We start from the raw sequence: 16,340 nt of genomic DNA on the forward strand, positions 1-16,340 counted from the left end.
TGTGGGTATGTGTGTGTTAGTTTGGATATATGTGTGTTAGTGTGGGTATGTGTGTGTTAGTTTGGATATATGTGTATTAGTGTGGGTATGTGTGTGTTAGTTTGGATATATGTGTGTTAGTTTGGATATATGTGTATTAGTGTGGGTATGTGTGTGTTAGTTTGGATATATGTGTGTTAGTGTGGGTATGTGTGTGTTAGTTTGGATATATGTGTGTTAGTGTGGGTATGTGTGTGTTAGTTTAGATCAGCGGTCGGGAACCTATGGCTCGCGAGCCATATATGGCTCTTCCGGTGACGGCATATGGCTCCCAGACAATTTTGAGTTGAAAATTATTTTTTTTCAAAAAAATCAGTTTGGAACTGATTTTAAAATACTTGTGATATTTCTTAATAATACTGTGTCATTTTAAAGTAAACAGAAATTAGTTTTGAAGATAAATTTCACGGGTCACGGGTCACCCGTGGGTCGGGTCGGGAACCAATGGCTCGCGAGCATGTCCGGGTCATTGTAAAGGTGAAGAAATCAATTTTATCAGATAGCCAACTAGTTTATCCGCTTCAACCCTTGTAACGGAAAAGATGGCGAAAAGAAAAAAAGACGATGATTACCGTGCATTCCAGGCTGCGTGGACAGAGGAATTTGCATTTGTGGAGAGAGCAGGATCTGCGGTATGTCTAATATGCAATGATAAAATTGCATCGATGAAACGGTCAAATATAAAGCGGCACTTCGATACGCACCATGCTTCATTTGCATCGAAATCTCCAGCGGGGGCCAGCAGCAGGAAAAGGGCATGCGAGGAGCTACAGCGGAGAGTGCAGACGAGTCAGCAGCAACTACGTGTGTGGACCAAGCAAGGGGACGGGAATTCCGCTAGCTTTGCGGGGGCTTTGGCAATAGTAAGGAATGGAAAGTCATTCACAGATGGCGAGTATGCCAAAACATTCATGCTTGATGTGGCCAATGAACTGTTTGATGACTTCCCAAATAAAGACAAGATAATCAAACGAATAAAAGACATGCCCCTGTCAGCAAGAACTGTGCACGATCGTAGCATCATGATGGCAAATCAAGTCGAGGAAACACAAATTAAGGACATAAACGCCGGGACATACTTTTCTCTCGCGTTAGATGAGTCAACAGACGTTAGCCATCTATCTCAGTGCAGTATCATTGCCAGGTATGCTGCAGGTGACACACTGCGTGAGGAAAGCTTTGCTGTTTTGCCAATGAAAGGGACAACAAGAGGAGAGGATTTATTCATGTCTTTCATGGAGTTTGCTAAAGAAAAAAAACTACCGATGGATAAACTTATTTCTGTCTGTACTGATGGTGCACCCTGTATGTTGGGGAAGAACAAAGGATTTGTAGCGCTTCTCCGTGAACATGAAAAGAGAGCCATCCTAAGTTTTCATTGCATCCTGCACCAGGAGGCGCTTTGCGCTCAGACGTGTGGCCAGGAGCTTGGCGAGGTGATGTCTCTGGTCATTCGAGTAGTCAACTTTATTGTTGCCCGAGCTTTAAATGATCGCCAGTTTAAAGCTCTGTTAGAAGAAGTTGGGAATCATTATCCCGGTCTGCTTTTACACAGCAACGTGCGTTGGTTGTCAAGGGGGAAGGTGCTCAGCCGTTTTGCAGCTTGCCTGAGTGAAATCCGGACTTTTCTTGAAATGAAAGGCGTCAAGCATCCTGAGCTAGACAACACTGACTGGCTCCTGCAGTTTCACTATCTCGTGGACATAACTGGCCATCTGAACCAGCTCAATGTGAAAATGCAAGATATTGGAAATACAATCTCATCCCTTCAACAAGTAGTGTTTGCATTTGAAAGCAAGCTGGAAGTCTTTCTCAGGGACATTGAAACAGGTCGTCTTCTGCACTTTGAAAGACTGCACCAATTTAGAGATGCATGCTTAGCAAGTGACTCCACTCAACATCTGGATCTCCAGCAGCTAGCTGGCTTTACGTTCAATCTCCTGCAGTCATTCAAAGCACGTTTTGGAGAATTTCGTGCGCGCACTGGTCTTTTCAAGTTCATCACTCATCCACATGAGTGTGCAGTGGACAAAATCGACCTGACATGCATCCCCGGGGTCTCTATCGGAGACTTTGAGCTGGAAGTTGCTGACCTGAAGGCATCAGACATGTGGATGAGTAAGTTCAAGTCACTTAATGGAGAGTTGGAAAGTCTTGCGCGACAGCGAGCAGAGCTGGCGAGGGAACACAAGTGGACAGAAATTAAAAATCTTCAACCTGAAGACCAGCTGATTCTTAAAACTTGGAACGAGCTTCCTGTGACATACCACACAATGCAGCGTGTGAGTATTGCCGTATTGACCATGTTTGGCTCTACATATGCATGTGAACAGTCTTTCTCGCATATGAGGAACATTAAGACCAACCTACGCTCACGTTTAACTGATGGAAGCCTCAACGCCTGCATGAAGCTCAACCTCACCACGTATGAACCAGACTACAAGGCCATCAGCAAAACCATGCAGCACCAGAAGTCGCATTAAAAGTAAGACATATTTAATTTATTATACGTTAAAAATACTATATGGCTCTCAATGAAATATATTTAGAAATATTTGGCTTTTATGGCTCTCCCAGTCAAAAAGGTTCCCGACCCCTGGTTTAGATATATGTGTATTAGTGTGGGTATGTGTGTTAGTTTGGATATATGTGTGTTAGTGTGGGTATGTGTGTGTTGGTTTGGATATATGTGTATTAGTGTGGGTATGTGTGTTAGTTTGGATATATGTGTGTTAGTGTGGGTATGTGTGTGTTAGTTTGGATATATGTGTGTTAGTGTGGGTAAGTGTGTGTTAGTTTGGATATATGTGTGTTAGTGTGGGTATGTGTGTGTTAGTTTGGATATATGTGTGTTAGTGTGGGTATGTGTGTGTTAGTTTGGATATATGTGTATTAGTTTGGATATATGTGTATTAGTGTGGGTATGTGTGTGTTAGTTTGGATATATGTGTGTTAGTTTGGATATATGTGTATTAGTGTGGGTATGTGTGTGTTAGTTTGGATATATGTGTGTTAGTGTGGGTATGTGTGTGTTAGTTTGGATATATGTGTGTTAGTGTGGGTATGTGTGTGTTAGTTTGGATATATGTGTATTAGTTTGGATATATGTGTATTAGTGTGGGTATGTGTGTGTTAGTTTGGATATATGTGTGTTAGTTTGGATATATGTGTATTAGTGTGGGTATGTGTGTGTTAGTTTGGATATATGTGTGTTAGTGTGGGTATGTGTGTGTTAGTTTGGATATATGTGTGTTAGTGTGGGTATGTGTGTGTTAGTTTGGATATATGTGTATTAGTGTGGGTATGTGTGTTAGTTTGGATATATGTGTGTTAGTGTGGGTATGTGTGTGTTGGTTTGGATATATGTGTATTAGTGTGGGTATGTGTGTTAGTTTGGATATATGTGTGTTAGTGTGGGTATGTGTGTGTTAGTTTGGATATATGTGTGTTAGTGTGGGTAAGTGTGTGTTAGTTTGGATATATGTGTGTTAGTGTGGGTATGTGTGTGTTAGTTTGGATATATGTGTGTTAGTGTGGGTATGTGTGTGTTAGTTTGGATATATGTGTATTAGTTTGGATATATGTGTATTAGTGTGGGTATGTGTGTGTTAGTTTGGATATATGTGTGTTAGTTTGGATATATGTGTATTAGTGTGGGTATGTGTGTGTTAGTTTGGATATATGTGTGTTAGTGTGGGTATGTGTGTGTTAGTTTGGATATATGTGTGTTAGTGTGGGTATGTGTGTGTTAGTTTGGATATATGTGTATTAGTTTGGATATATGTGTATTAGTGTGGGTATGTGTGTGTTAGTTTGGATATATGTGTGTTAGTTTGGATATATGTGTATTAGTGTGGGTATGTGTGTGTTAGTTTGGATATATGTGTGTTAGTGTGGGTATGTGTGTGTTAGTTTGGATATATGTGTGTTAGTGTGGGTATGTGTGTGTTAGTTTGGATATATGTGTATTAGTGTGGGTATGTGTGTTAGTTTGGATATATGTGTGTTAGTGTGGGTATGTGTGTGTTGGTTTGGATATATGTGTATTAGTGTGGGTATGTGTGTTAGTTTGGATATATGTGTGTTAGTGTGGGTATGTGTGTGTTAGTTTGGATATATGTGTGTTAGTGTGGGTAAGTGTGTGTTAGTTTGGATATATGTGTGTTAGTGTGGGTATGTGTGTGTTAGTTTGGATATATGTGTGTTAGTGTGGGTATGTGTGTGTTAGTTTGGATATATGTGTATTAGTTTGGATATATGTGTATTAGTGTGGGTATGTGTGTGTTAGTTTGGATATATGTGTGTTAGTTTGGATATATGTGTATTAGTGTGGGTATGTGTGTGTTAGTTTGGATATATGTGTTAGTGTGGGTATGTGTGTGTTAGTTTGGATATATGTGTGTTAGTGTGGGTATGTGTGTGTTAGTTTGGATATATGTGTATTAGTTTGGATATATGTGTATTAGTGTGGGTATGTGTGTGTTAGTTTGGATATATGTGTGTTAGTTTGGATATATGTGTATTAGTGTGGGTATGTGTGTGTTAGTTTGGATACATGTGTGTTAGTGTGGGTATGTGTGTGTTAGTTTGGATATATGTGTGTTAGTGTGGGTATGTGTGTGTTAGTTTGGATATATGTGTATTAGTGTGGGTATGTGTGTTAGTTTGGATATATGTGTGTTAGTGTGGGTATGTGTGTGTTGGTTTGGATATATGTGTATTAGTGTGGGTATGTGTGTTAGTTTGGATATATGTGTGTTAGTGTGGGTATGTGTGTGTTAGTTTGGATATATGTGTGTTAGTGTGGGTAAGTGTGTGTTAGTTTGGATATATGTGTGTTAGTGTGGGTATGTGTGTGTTAGTTTGGATATATGTGTATTAGTGTGGGTATGTGTGTGTTAGTTTGGATATATGTGTATTAGTGTGGGTATGTGTGTTAGTTTGGATATATGTGTGTTAGTGTGGGTATGTGTGTGTTAGTTTGGATATATGTGTGTTAGTGTGGGTATGTGTGTGTTAGTTTGGATATATGTGTATTAGTGTGGGTATGTGTGTTAGTTTGGATATATGTGTGTTAGTGTGGGTATGTGTGTGTTAGTTTGGATATATGTGTGTTAGTGTGGGTATGTGTGTGTTAGTTTGGATATATGTGTATTAGTTTGGATATATGTGTATTAGTGTGGGTATGTGTGTGTTAGTTTGGATATATGTGTGTTAGTTTGGATATATGTGTATTAGTGTGGGTATGTGTGTGTTAGTTTGGATATATGTGTGTTAGTGTGGGTATGTGTGTGTTAGTTTGGATATATGTGTGTTAGTGTGGGTATGTGTGTGTTAGTTTGGATATATGTGTATTAGTGTGGGTATGTGTGTTAGTTTGGATATATGTGTGTTAGTGTGGGTATGTGTGTGTTAGTTTGGATATATGTGTGTTAGTGTGGGTATGTGTGTGTTAGTTTGGATATATGTGTATTAGTGTGGGTATGTGTGTGTTAGTTTGGATATATGTGTATTAGTGTGGGTATGTGTGTTAGTTTGGATATATGTGTGTTAGTGTGGGTATGTGTGTGTTAGTTTGGATATATGTGTGTTAGTGTGGGTATGTGTGTGTTAGTTTGGATATATGTGTGTTAGTGTGGGTATGTGTGTGTTAGTTTGGATATATGTGTGTTAGTGTGGGTATGTGTGTGTTAGTTTGGATATATGTGTGTTAGTGTGGGTATGTGTGTGTTAGTTTGGATATATGTGTATTAGTGTGGGTATGTGTGTTAGTTTGGATATATGTGTGTTAGTGTGGGTATGTGTGTGTTAGTTTGGATATATGTGTGTTAGTGTGGGTAAGTGTGTGTTAGTTTGGATATATGTGTGTTAGTGTGGGTATGTGTGTGTTAGTTTGGATATATGTGTGTTAGTGTGGGTATGTGTGTGTTAGTTTGGATATATGTGTATTAGTTTGGATATATGTGTATTAGTGTGGGTATGTGTGTGTTAGTTTGGATATATGTGTGTTAGTTTGGATATATGTGTATTAGTGTGGGTATGTGTGTGTTAGTTTGGATATATGTGTGTTAGTGTGGGTATGTGTGTGTTAGTTTGGATATATGTGTGTTAGTGTGGGTATGTGTGTGTTAGTTTGGATATATGTGTATTAGTTTGGATATATGTGTATTAGTGTGGGTATGTGTGTGTTAGTTTGGATATATGTGTGTTAGTTTGGATATATGTGTATTAGTGTGGGTATGTGTGTGTTAGTTTGGATACATGTGTGTTAGTGTGGGTATGTGTGTGTTAGTTTGGATATATGTGTGTTAGTGTGGGTATGTGTGTGTTAGTTTGGATATATGTGTATTAGTGTGGGTATGTGTGTTAGTTTGGATATATGTGTGTTAGTGTGGGTATGTGTGTGTTGGTTTGGATATATGTGTATTAGTGTGGGTATGTGTGTTAGTTTGGATATATGTGTGTTAGTGTGGGTATGTGTGTGTTAGTTTGGATATATGTGTGTTAGTGTGGGTAAGTGTGTGTTAGTTTGGATATATGTGTGTTAGTGTGGGTATGTGTGTGTTAGTTTGGATATATGTGTATTAGTGTGGGTATGTGTGTGTTAGTTTGGATATATGTGTATTAGTGTGGGTATGTGTGTTAGTTTGGATATATGTGTGTTAGTGTGGGTATGTGTGTGTTAGTTTGGATATATGTGTATTAGTGTGGGTATGTGTGTGTTAGTTTGGATATATGTGTATTAGTGTGGGTATGTGTGTTAGTTTGGATATATGTGTGTTAGTGTGGGTATGTGTGTGTTAGTTTGGATATATGTGTGTTAGTGTGGGTATGTGTGTGTTAGTTTGGATATATGTGTATTAGTTTGGATATATGTGTATTAGTGTGGGTATGTGTGTGTTAGTTTGGATATATGTGTGTTAGTTTGGATATATGTGTGTTAGTTTGGATATATGTGTATTAGTGTGGGTATGTGTGTGTTAGTTTGGATATATGTGTGTTAGTGTGGGTATGTGTGTGTTAGTTTGGATATATGTGTGTTAGTGTGGGTATGTGTGTGTTAATTTGGATATATGTGTATTAGTGTGGGTATGTGTGTTAGTTTGGATATATGTGTGTTAGTGTGGGTATGTGTGTGTTAGTTTGGATATATGTGTGTTAGTGTGGGTATGTGTGTGTTAGTTTGGATATATGTGTATTAGTGTGAGTATGTGTGTGTTAGTTTGGATATATGTGTATTAGTGTGGGTATGTGTGTTAGTTTGGATATATGTGTGTTAGTGTGGGTATGTGTGTGTTAGTTTGGATATATGTGTGTTAGTGTGGGTATGTGTGTGTTAGTTTGGATATATGTGTGTTAGTGTGGGTATGTGTGTGTTAGTTTGGATATATGTGTATCAGTGTGGGTATGTGTGTGTTAGTTTGGATATATGTGTGTTAGTGTGGGTATGTGTGTGTTAGTTTGGATATATGTGTGTTAGTGTGGGTATGTGTGTGTTAGTTTGGATATATGTGTATTAGTGTGGGTATGTGTGTTAGTTTGGATATATGTGTGTTAGTGTGGGTATGTGTGTGTTAGTTTGGATATATGTGTGTTAGTGTGGGTATGTGTGTGTTAGTTTGGATATATGTGTATTAGTGTGGGTATGTGTGTGTTAGTTTGGATATATGTGTATTAGTGTGGGTATGTGTGTTAGTTTGGATATATGTGTATTAGTGTGGGTATGTGTGTGTTAGTTTGTATATATGTGTGTTAGTTTGTATATATGTGTGTTAGTTTGGATATATGTGTGTTAGTGTGGGTATGTGTGTGTTAGTTTGGATATATGTGTGTTAGTGTGGGTATGTGTGTGTTAGTTTGTATATATGTGTGTTAGTGTGGGTATGTGTGTGTTAGTGTGGGTATGTGTGTGTTAGTTTGGATATATGTGTGTTAGTGTGGGTATGTGTGTGTTAGTTTGGATATATGTGTGTTAGTGTGGGTATGTGTGTTCTTGTAGACTGGATGTGTTTTTGTCTTTGTGTTTTGCTGCTGTGGGCTGGGGGAAACGCCATTTCGTCTCATTTCATGTACACAAGTGCATGAAGTGAAATAGCAGTGTTCCTGATTCCTGAGATAGATCGATAGATAGATAGATAGATAGATCGATGGAGAGGGGAGGGATCTATGCCCTCTTCTCCTTGCATTCATATCAGAGAAGAATCTCCATTCATTTCCCCAAGGAGCAATTAAAAAAAAATTAATTACAAATCCATACCAGCGTAGTAACAAGAATAACAGGATTTGGGGGCTATATAGGCTACACAGCAAAGAAACTAGAAAAATCCTAAAAATGTAAAGTTTATTTAGTCTGTAACTGTACAAAGACAAATGGAATCCGTAAAGGTTGGCTCAAACCATAAGTGGTATTGCGGCCTTAATATTGCAAAGTTGCCAGAAATAACATTTTTAACATAAAACTTCCAATGCAGAATTCAAGCCTTTTTCTTTTTTTTTTACACTGTAGTAGGAACACTACCAGCAGAGGGCAACTAGACCTTTTTCACAACCATGGCTGACGCACCTCTACTTCTTGGGAGGGCAAAGATTGGTTTGTTTGCCAACCCAGTCCTCAAGGCCCCCATGTCCAGAATAACACTGTTACCCTGCATATATAGGCTTGCTTGTATTTACACAACCAGTCATATTATAGCACTTAATTACTCCAGGTGTGCCAAATAGTGTAGACTAGTATAGACTAGTTTGGGAAATACTGGGTTAAGCAGAAGCCAAGTATTTGGCACTTCCAACTCTCTCTGCAATCACTTGTTTTGTGTTACAGTGCAGCCGATCACACAATACAGGTATTGTCTCTGGCATATCATTCTGTTGTTGGGTGACTGCACTCCTATTAAAAAATGATTTGATCGAGGGTCACAACATGCTAACATCACAGAGATTACCATTAGCTTTGGTTAGCATGTTAGCATTTTGTAACCCTCAATCAAATCACTATATTTGAAACTGAAAGCTAGAAAGGTCTATTTAGTATATCAGAATAATCTATTATCTTGGATATATATAATTGACATTTTGCTATGTATTGTAATAAATCATTACCATGTTAATGGAAATTAACGTGGTAATATTATAAAAGGATAACTAGCACATCTGACTATAAAATCAGATTTTAAAAAAAACTACCTCCGTCATCATAGTGCTACTGTTGATATCTATTCATCTCAAAACATTTTAGACTGAAACGTTACGCTTTTTGGCATCTCTTTTGCCTTTCTTTCGACAATTCTAGATACCCCGAAAAATGTGACAGTGCTCGCTCAGCCCGGTACTGTTGTGAGTGAAAATGAACCATTGGTGCTGACCTGCATGGGCCAGTCTCATCCACCTGTGACCTCCTACAAATGGCTGAAGAACCAGGGGGTTGAGATGGTGGGTCAGTTTCAGAACTTCAGTTTGAAGTCCCTGGCTCCTTCTGACAGCGGATTCTACAGCTGTGCAGCTACGAACCCCATCGGAATAGGGCACTCAAAGGAACTCGAGATCAAAGTCAAGTGTGAGTACGTTAGATCCCAATAAATGGATAGCTAGTAGACCCCAATTTTTCTGAGGACAGTCTCCAGACCGGATGCCTTGTCCCAATTGCCCTCTTGGACTTTTTTAAATTATTATAAATAGAAATTAACAGTTCAATTTATTTTAACGTAATTCAAGAGGGTTTTTAAAATTACGGGAAAGCTACTCTTAAAAAGCGGCCTTTTCACTGAATTCAACATACACAGAATGACTGACTGGAAGACATTCATTTTTCATTAAGTGTGGTAAACTGCAAAAATTTCAACCCTCTGCTGCACAGAAATTTGTGTCCAACCAAGGGAAATGGATTGGTAGAAATGCATCGAGTTTTTTCAACTTTTCCATCCGGTCAGCCATAGCCTCTATGGGAGCTAGCCGGTTATCTCCCTCGAGATCACAGTGAACCTGCAAAATAGTCACTAGGCGGTGAGTCAGGGCTTACTCAGAATGAGTGGGAGTCTATTAGGCTAAAGTGCTAACAAAGAGCTAGAGGAAAATACACCGCTCACCTGGTAACAGATTTAGCTAAGGTGCAGGAGCTAAAAAAAGACTAAAAAAATCGTCCACACACTCAAATCCGTGCAGGAATCGTTTTTATTTGCGAGCTTTCAGTCAGCGACCTTCAAGGCAGAAAAGGACAGCAAGTGAATGCAGCAGTATAAAGGGCTGAGAGAACATCGCTTGATTAGCCCTAATCCAGAACGTTTATGTCAATCATTTGGATTTGTGTGACACCAAGGGAATTGTAGTCCTATTTACAGTGGACTACAAGTTAAAGACACTGTCTATAGACGGTCAAGAAATACTATCCATCCATCCATCCATCCATTATCTTTATCTTTTTTAAAATTTATTTCTGATTTTTCCCTTTTTTCTCCCAATTTAGTGGCCAATCGATCCCTATTTTAGTTCAAACTCCCACCCTCGTACTGTATGCGTTCGCCAACTGCATCTCTCCGGCCGGCAGTCTCGAAGGAGACGCCTCCCCACTTTCGTTACAAGGTGAATCCAGGCCGAACAACTGCTTTTTCCCAACACACACAGAGATGCATTCATGAGACGAACACAAGCCGACTCCGCCCCCCTCCCGAAGACAGCGTTGCCAATGAGTGCTGCTTCGTCGAGTCCGGCCATAGTCAGATCTGACGAGACCGGGGTGCGAACCCCGGTCCCCAGTGGGCAGCTGCATCAACACAAAGCTGATGCTTAAACCGCTACACCACCGCGGACCCCATCCATCCATTATCTAAACCGCTTGTCCTACTCAGGGTCGCAGGGATGCTGGAGCCTTTCCCAGCTGTCATTGAATTCACATAATTTACAAATTGATGTGCTTAGCTTTTCAAGACCGTTATTATATCTTGCACCAGTGGCGGCTGGCCAGTACAGGGCGCTGGGATGCGGCCCCCTTCAAATATCAACAGATGAAAATCTACTTAAACATGTTAAATATAATGTAGTTGTATAATGCAAATAATGATTAAATAAAAGTGTCAGTCTGTGAGCGCCTGTCAGCAGCATTAAATATCGGTTCAAATGGTATTTGGTTGGTTCCTGTCTGAATACATATACTTCCTGGGTGAGGGGCGCCGGCCAAACTATACCTTATGTAAGCCCTCAAACTTGTGGTGAGCAGGTGACCTGAGGCTGCTGTCTGATTGGTTTCTTCAGATTTTCCAGGGGGCGCAGTTCTGTGCACCCCAAACACCCCCACTTTTATTGGCAGTGAATTGGTATTAATGTTTTTTGATCTAATGTGATTGGACAATTCTCGTGGCTGTCAATCATGTTCACACCCACCACCACGCCTCGTCTCGGCTGTCAATCATCCACCGTCTACCAACCCCGATAAAATCTATAGGCTACATTGTCCTTGTTAATAACTCTGTGACTGTGTGGACGTTAAAGCAGCTCTCAGGTGTGCTGTGCCAAGCTAACTTGCCCCCCCCCCCCAAAAAAATTAGCACCAGCCGCCACTGTCTTATACCCAAATTAGGTCTTTTCCCTCCCTTTACAAAATAGACCAATTTTACTTTTTGGGAAATATATTGGAACACTAATTGGGCACAACTTTGAAAAATAACTAAACTCCAGAACAATCACCATTTTAATTGTATGGGTGGTGAGTGTTTTCTCTGCTGGGTAAATTTTCTCTTAAAACATTTTTTTTCCTTCTCTGTAACAGGTAACATATTTACTATCTTGTCTAGGTCTGGTGTCAACAGAATCCTGAAATATCTTACTACTGACTTAACCTATGTGAAATCAGAAGTGGCCAATGCCGAATGGCATGAGAAGATTAGTACTCCTGCAGATTTATACCAGTTAACCTTATATCCAGAAATTCATTCATTCATTTCACTAATAAGCATCTTCAACATGAATAATTAATTTAGGATTTATGCTGCAAAGCAGAAATATAAATAATTGTACAAATTATTTTAAAATGTGTGCTGTATTTATTTATTTTGGGTCATTTGGGGTATCACGGTAATCATTCATTTTCATTTTCCTTTCTAAGATGCCCCAAGGCACACAGACATTATTCGCTCATCTGACGACCCGTGGCGGGACAGGTGGAGTCCTGTGGTACTGAGCTGCAGGAGTCACAGCTTCCCCCCCGTCAACCAGTACAGGTGGTACAGGATGACGAAGGACGACGTTGACGACAAATTTGTTTCTAGTCACCGCAACCTAACCGTCCACGCAGACCAGCCGGGAAGTTACTACTGTGTCGCCTCCAATGGCATGGCAGACAGAAAGTCTGAGCCGGTGCAACTCTTTATTTACCGTAAGTGAATTCCATGACACCCTACACATCTGTAAGTGGATCACAATGGAATACAGGTCACATTCAGGAGTCCAGTGGTGCCTCAAATATGTTTTTCATATATTTTTTTAATTGATTGAGCGAATGAAACGAAATGAGAGGAATCTGAGGTTTATCCCACTGGGTAAGAAACATGAACTGTGCCTCCGACAGTATGGAAAACACATTAGAAATGAGAAGTTTACTGCACTTTTAGTATACCTCTTTTAAACTAAAAGTACAAATAGTGTACTGTAACGTGCACGGATAAGTAGACACGTTAGCCTGTGGCTAACGGGTCAGACCCTTTGGTCGACTGGTTAACTTGTCGCTTGCGGTGTGGGAGACGCGGGTTCGCGTCCCAGCTGTGGCGGTACCCGGGCTGCCCCCCTGAATTCGCTGCAGTATTTTTATTTTACCTTTTTTATACTCGCAAAAGATAATATAAACCCAAGAATTGCGATATTCCCCAGCGGGCCGCCATAAGAATTGTTGCCCACCTTGACAAGAGATTTCCCCTCAAATCCCCCCCTAAAATGATTACCTTTGTACATATGTTTGTATAAAACACAAATTAAGAGACGGACTGATCACGAGCAAACCCCCCCACACACACACACACACACTCTCTCAGGCCTGAAGGAGACACCACCTTGACTGAGAGATGGAGGTGGACTGGAGGAAACACTGGAACAGTATTCTTAAATTTGTGCTTTTACACCTGTTGAATACTTTTTTTAGTACATTTTTAGTATTTATCTAAGGCAACCAAAATAATACATTTCAGTCCCAATGGTATACACGTACACTTTAGTTTACTTCAAGTATACTTTTTTTTTTTTTTTGCAAGGTCAACGCAAGCGCAGTACAATGTTGTAATACAATTTCACGTCCCACTCTCAGATAAAACCATGGTGATGAGTCTTACTGACTGATATATTTACAACACGTCTTTCTGCTTCTTTCAGCCATGGGACCTTTAATGTGGAGCCTGTCATTCATCCTCTCCTTTATTATCATTCTGCTTGCTCTTTTTTTCATCCATTTCTGCAGGTGAATAAATATTTACAATCTAGATGTGGAAATCTAAAAATCAATTCATTAAAAAGGGAAGTAATTATCAAAAGCTAAATCAGCTTCTTGTCTCCTTTTTCAGGTACAAGAGAAATACAAGTCAACAAGAGGCTACCAACACATGGCCTTGTTTCAGCTGCTTGGATTTTCTGGTGCTGAATCCCTTAACTATATACCTTTTTTAAACCCAAATTTGATTTAGTACACTCCAAAAAAAAAAAGATCTGATAGTTTATGTATGCAGGAAACGCTGCACTACACTGTGCACTTTGTTTTGTCTGACTGTAGTGGGTGCTTCTGTCTCGGTCTTTCTATCTGACTACTTATTTGTCTGTCGGCCTGTATCTTCCCTCTGTTTGTGCAACCATTCAGGTCACACAAAATGGCACCAGGGAGCGTCTGGTGAGCGAGAATATGTTGGCAGAGCCTCGTAGGAACAGAGATGACATTTTGCCAGACAACACATACTGCCTGGAGCCCCAGCCCTGCAGGCCTTGTCCAGACAGCATGTAATACAGCAGATACAAAGTGTACCCAGCTAGCACAAGGCAGACACTGTAGAGAAGAGAGCTGTGTGGCTTAGCAGAAACACCAATCAGCCAGAACATTAAAACCACCTGTCTAATATTGTGTAGGTTCCCCTTGTGCCACCAAAACAGCTCTGACCTGTCAAGGCATGGACTCCACAAGACCTCTTAAGGTGTCCTGTGGTATCTGACACCAAGATGTTAGCAGCAGATCTTTTAAGTCCTGGAAGTTGTGAGGTGGGGCCTCCATGGATCAGGCTTGTTTTTCCAGCACATCCCACAGATTCCCGATCAGATTGAGACCTGGGGAATTTGGAGGCCAAGGCAACACCTTGAATTCTTTGTCATGTTCCTCAAACCATTCCTGAACAATTTTTTGCAGCATGGCAGGGCGCATTATCCTGCTGAAAGAGCTACAGTAGCTCTTCTGTGGGATCGGACCAGATGGGCTAGCCTTCACTCCCCACATGCATCAGTGAGCTTTGGGAGCCCATGATGGGTTCAGCAGTTGTCCTTCCTTGGACCACTTTTGGTAGGTACTGACCACTGCATACCGGGAACACCCCACAAGGCCTGTCATTTTGGAGATGCTCTGACCCAGTCGTCTAGCCATCACAATTTGAGCCTTGTCAGAGTCGCTCAGATCCTTATGCTTGCCCATTTTTCCTGCTTCCAACACATCAACTTCAAGAACTGACTGTTCACTTGCTGCCTGATACACCCCACCCCTTGACACGTGCCATTGTAACCAGATAATCAGTGTTATTCACTGACCTGTCAGTGGTTTTAATGTTTTGGCTGATCGGTGTACACTCATCGTCGAAGAATCCTTTAAAGATCGTTCAGGCACAAAGGATACAATGGGAACCTCCTGTGTCATTTGTATACTGTGGAAGCCCATTCTCACTAGGGGGGAAAATAAAAAATAAAAATGATGGAATTGTGAGTTTTGTTCTCATAATTACATCTTTTTATCTCAGAATTCGGCATTTTTCTCTTGCAACTCACCCACTGACAAGTCCCACCCTTCTCCAGGGCTCCTTAATAACCTTTGCAAAGAGAGTCTGTTTCCACTGAAAACCTATGGAAATTCACTTATATTGAATTCATGTATTTCTTGAAAAAAAAACTTTGTCTCTACAATAAGAAACATCTCAGGTACCATAAGGTGACTGAGCATTAAATGAGTATTCAGAAAACTGATGAAAATCCATAGAATTTTTTTTCTGACATCTACCTGTCATGGCAGCAATGATGTGGTAATGCTAAATGTCTCTCCTCCACCTACATGCCTCTCAGATCTATCTGTGACCACTTTTGGAGTGAGGGGTCTCAAATACCTTCTCAGTGCTGGCTACAGGGCCTTCAGTATGCTGTAGAGCGTTATATATTTAAACATGATAAAACATTCAAGCGGCGGCACAGTGGCGCAGTAGTTAGCGCGTCGCCTCACAGCAAGAAGGTCCTGGGTTTGAGCCCTGGGGTAGTCCAACCTTGGGGGTCGTCCTGGGTCATCCGCTGTGTGGAGTTTGCATGTTCTCCCCGTGTCTGCGTGGGTTTCCGCCCACAGTCTAAAGACGTGGTTCAGCTGAATCACCGTACTAAATTGTCCCTAGGAGTGTGTGTGTGTGGGGGGGGCTGGCAGTCTGTGATGGCCTGGCGGTCTGTCCAGGGTGTCTCCCCACCTGCCGCCCAATGACTGCTGGGATAGGCTCCAGCATCCCCGTGACCCTGAGGGCAGGATAAGTGGTTTGGATAATGGATGGATGGAAAACATTCGAGGCCGGGGCTGCCCCGGTGGCTCACCTGGTAGAGCGCGTACCACATAAGGCTGAGTCCTTACCATAGCAGCCTGGGTTCGAATCCGGCTCGGGCCCTTTGCTGCATGTCACTCCCTCTCTCTCCCCTGCCTTTCCTGTTTCTCTCAACTATCGTTATCTAATAAAGACAGAAAATGCCAAAAAAGTAATCTAAAACAAAAATTCAAGGACACATCTTTGAACGCAAAATGCATAGACGGACTGAAGGGCATTGCTAACATGCGTCACGCTGAAGGATCCTGGCAACAGTTGCTATGCGTACAAGCCCTCTGGTTGGTGGGTCAGTAGACCAATTTAAAGGCCAACAAAGGGTCGGTTCTAACTTTTAAAGGCTATTTCTATCACGGTTGGACAAACCATGAGATTTTACTGTTGCTGGAGGAATCACCGATATGAAACCCAGCCTTCAGACACGAGAGAAGTTACCGTTCCAAAGGTTTTCCAGGCCAGGCTTTGAAAGACCCTATTTAATTACATGCAAAAGTACAAAATTTGGGA

At 40.9% G+C, this 16,340-nt stretch overlaps 1 protein-coding gene across 1 annotated transcript in view; it reads left to right on the forward strand.

Moving 5' to 3' along the window:
• si:dkey-24p1.1 (uncharacterized protein LOC556718 homolog) overlaps positions 1-16,340 on the forward strand; it is a 32,693-nt gene that overhangs the window by 12,181 nt on the left and 4,172 nt on the right. Inside the window, exons 8-12 of the mRNA XM_056286057.1 lie at positions 9,329-9,592; positions 12,134-12,403; positions 13,390-13,474; positions 13,578-13,647; positions 13,868-14,004. Of these exons, the coding sequence (XP_056142032.1) occupies positions 9,329-9,592; positions 12,134-12,403; positions 13,390-13,474; positions 13,578-13,647; positions 13,868-14,004 (826 nt within the window). The remainder of the gene's footprint in view (positions 1-9,328; positions 9,593-12,133; positions 12,404-13,389; positions 13,475-13,577; positions 13,648-13,867; positions 14,005-16,340) is intronic.

This window comes from Lampris incognitus, chromosome 9, assembly GCF_029633865.1.
Source record: "Lampris incognitus isolate fLamInc1 chromosome 9, fLamInc1.hap2, whole genome shotgun sequence".
NCBI lineage: Eukaryota > Metazoa > Chordata > Actinopteri > Lampriformes > Lampridae > Lampris > Lampris incognitus.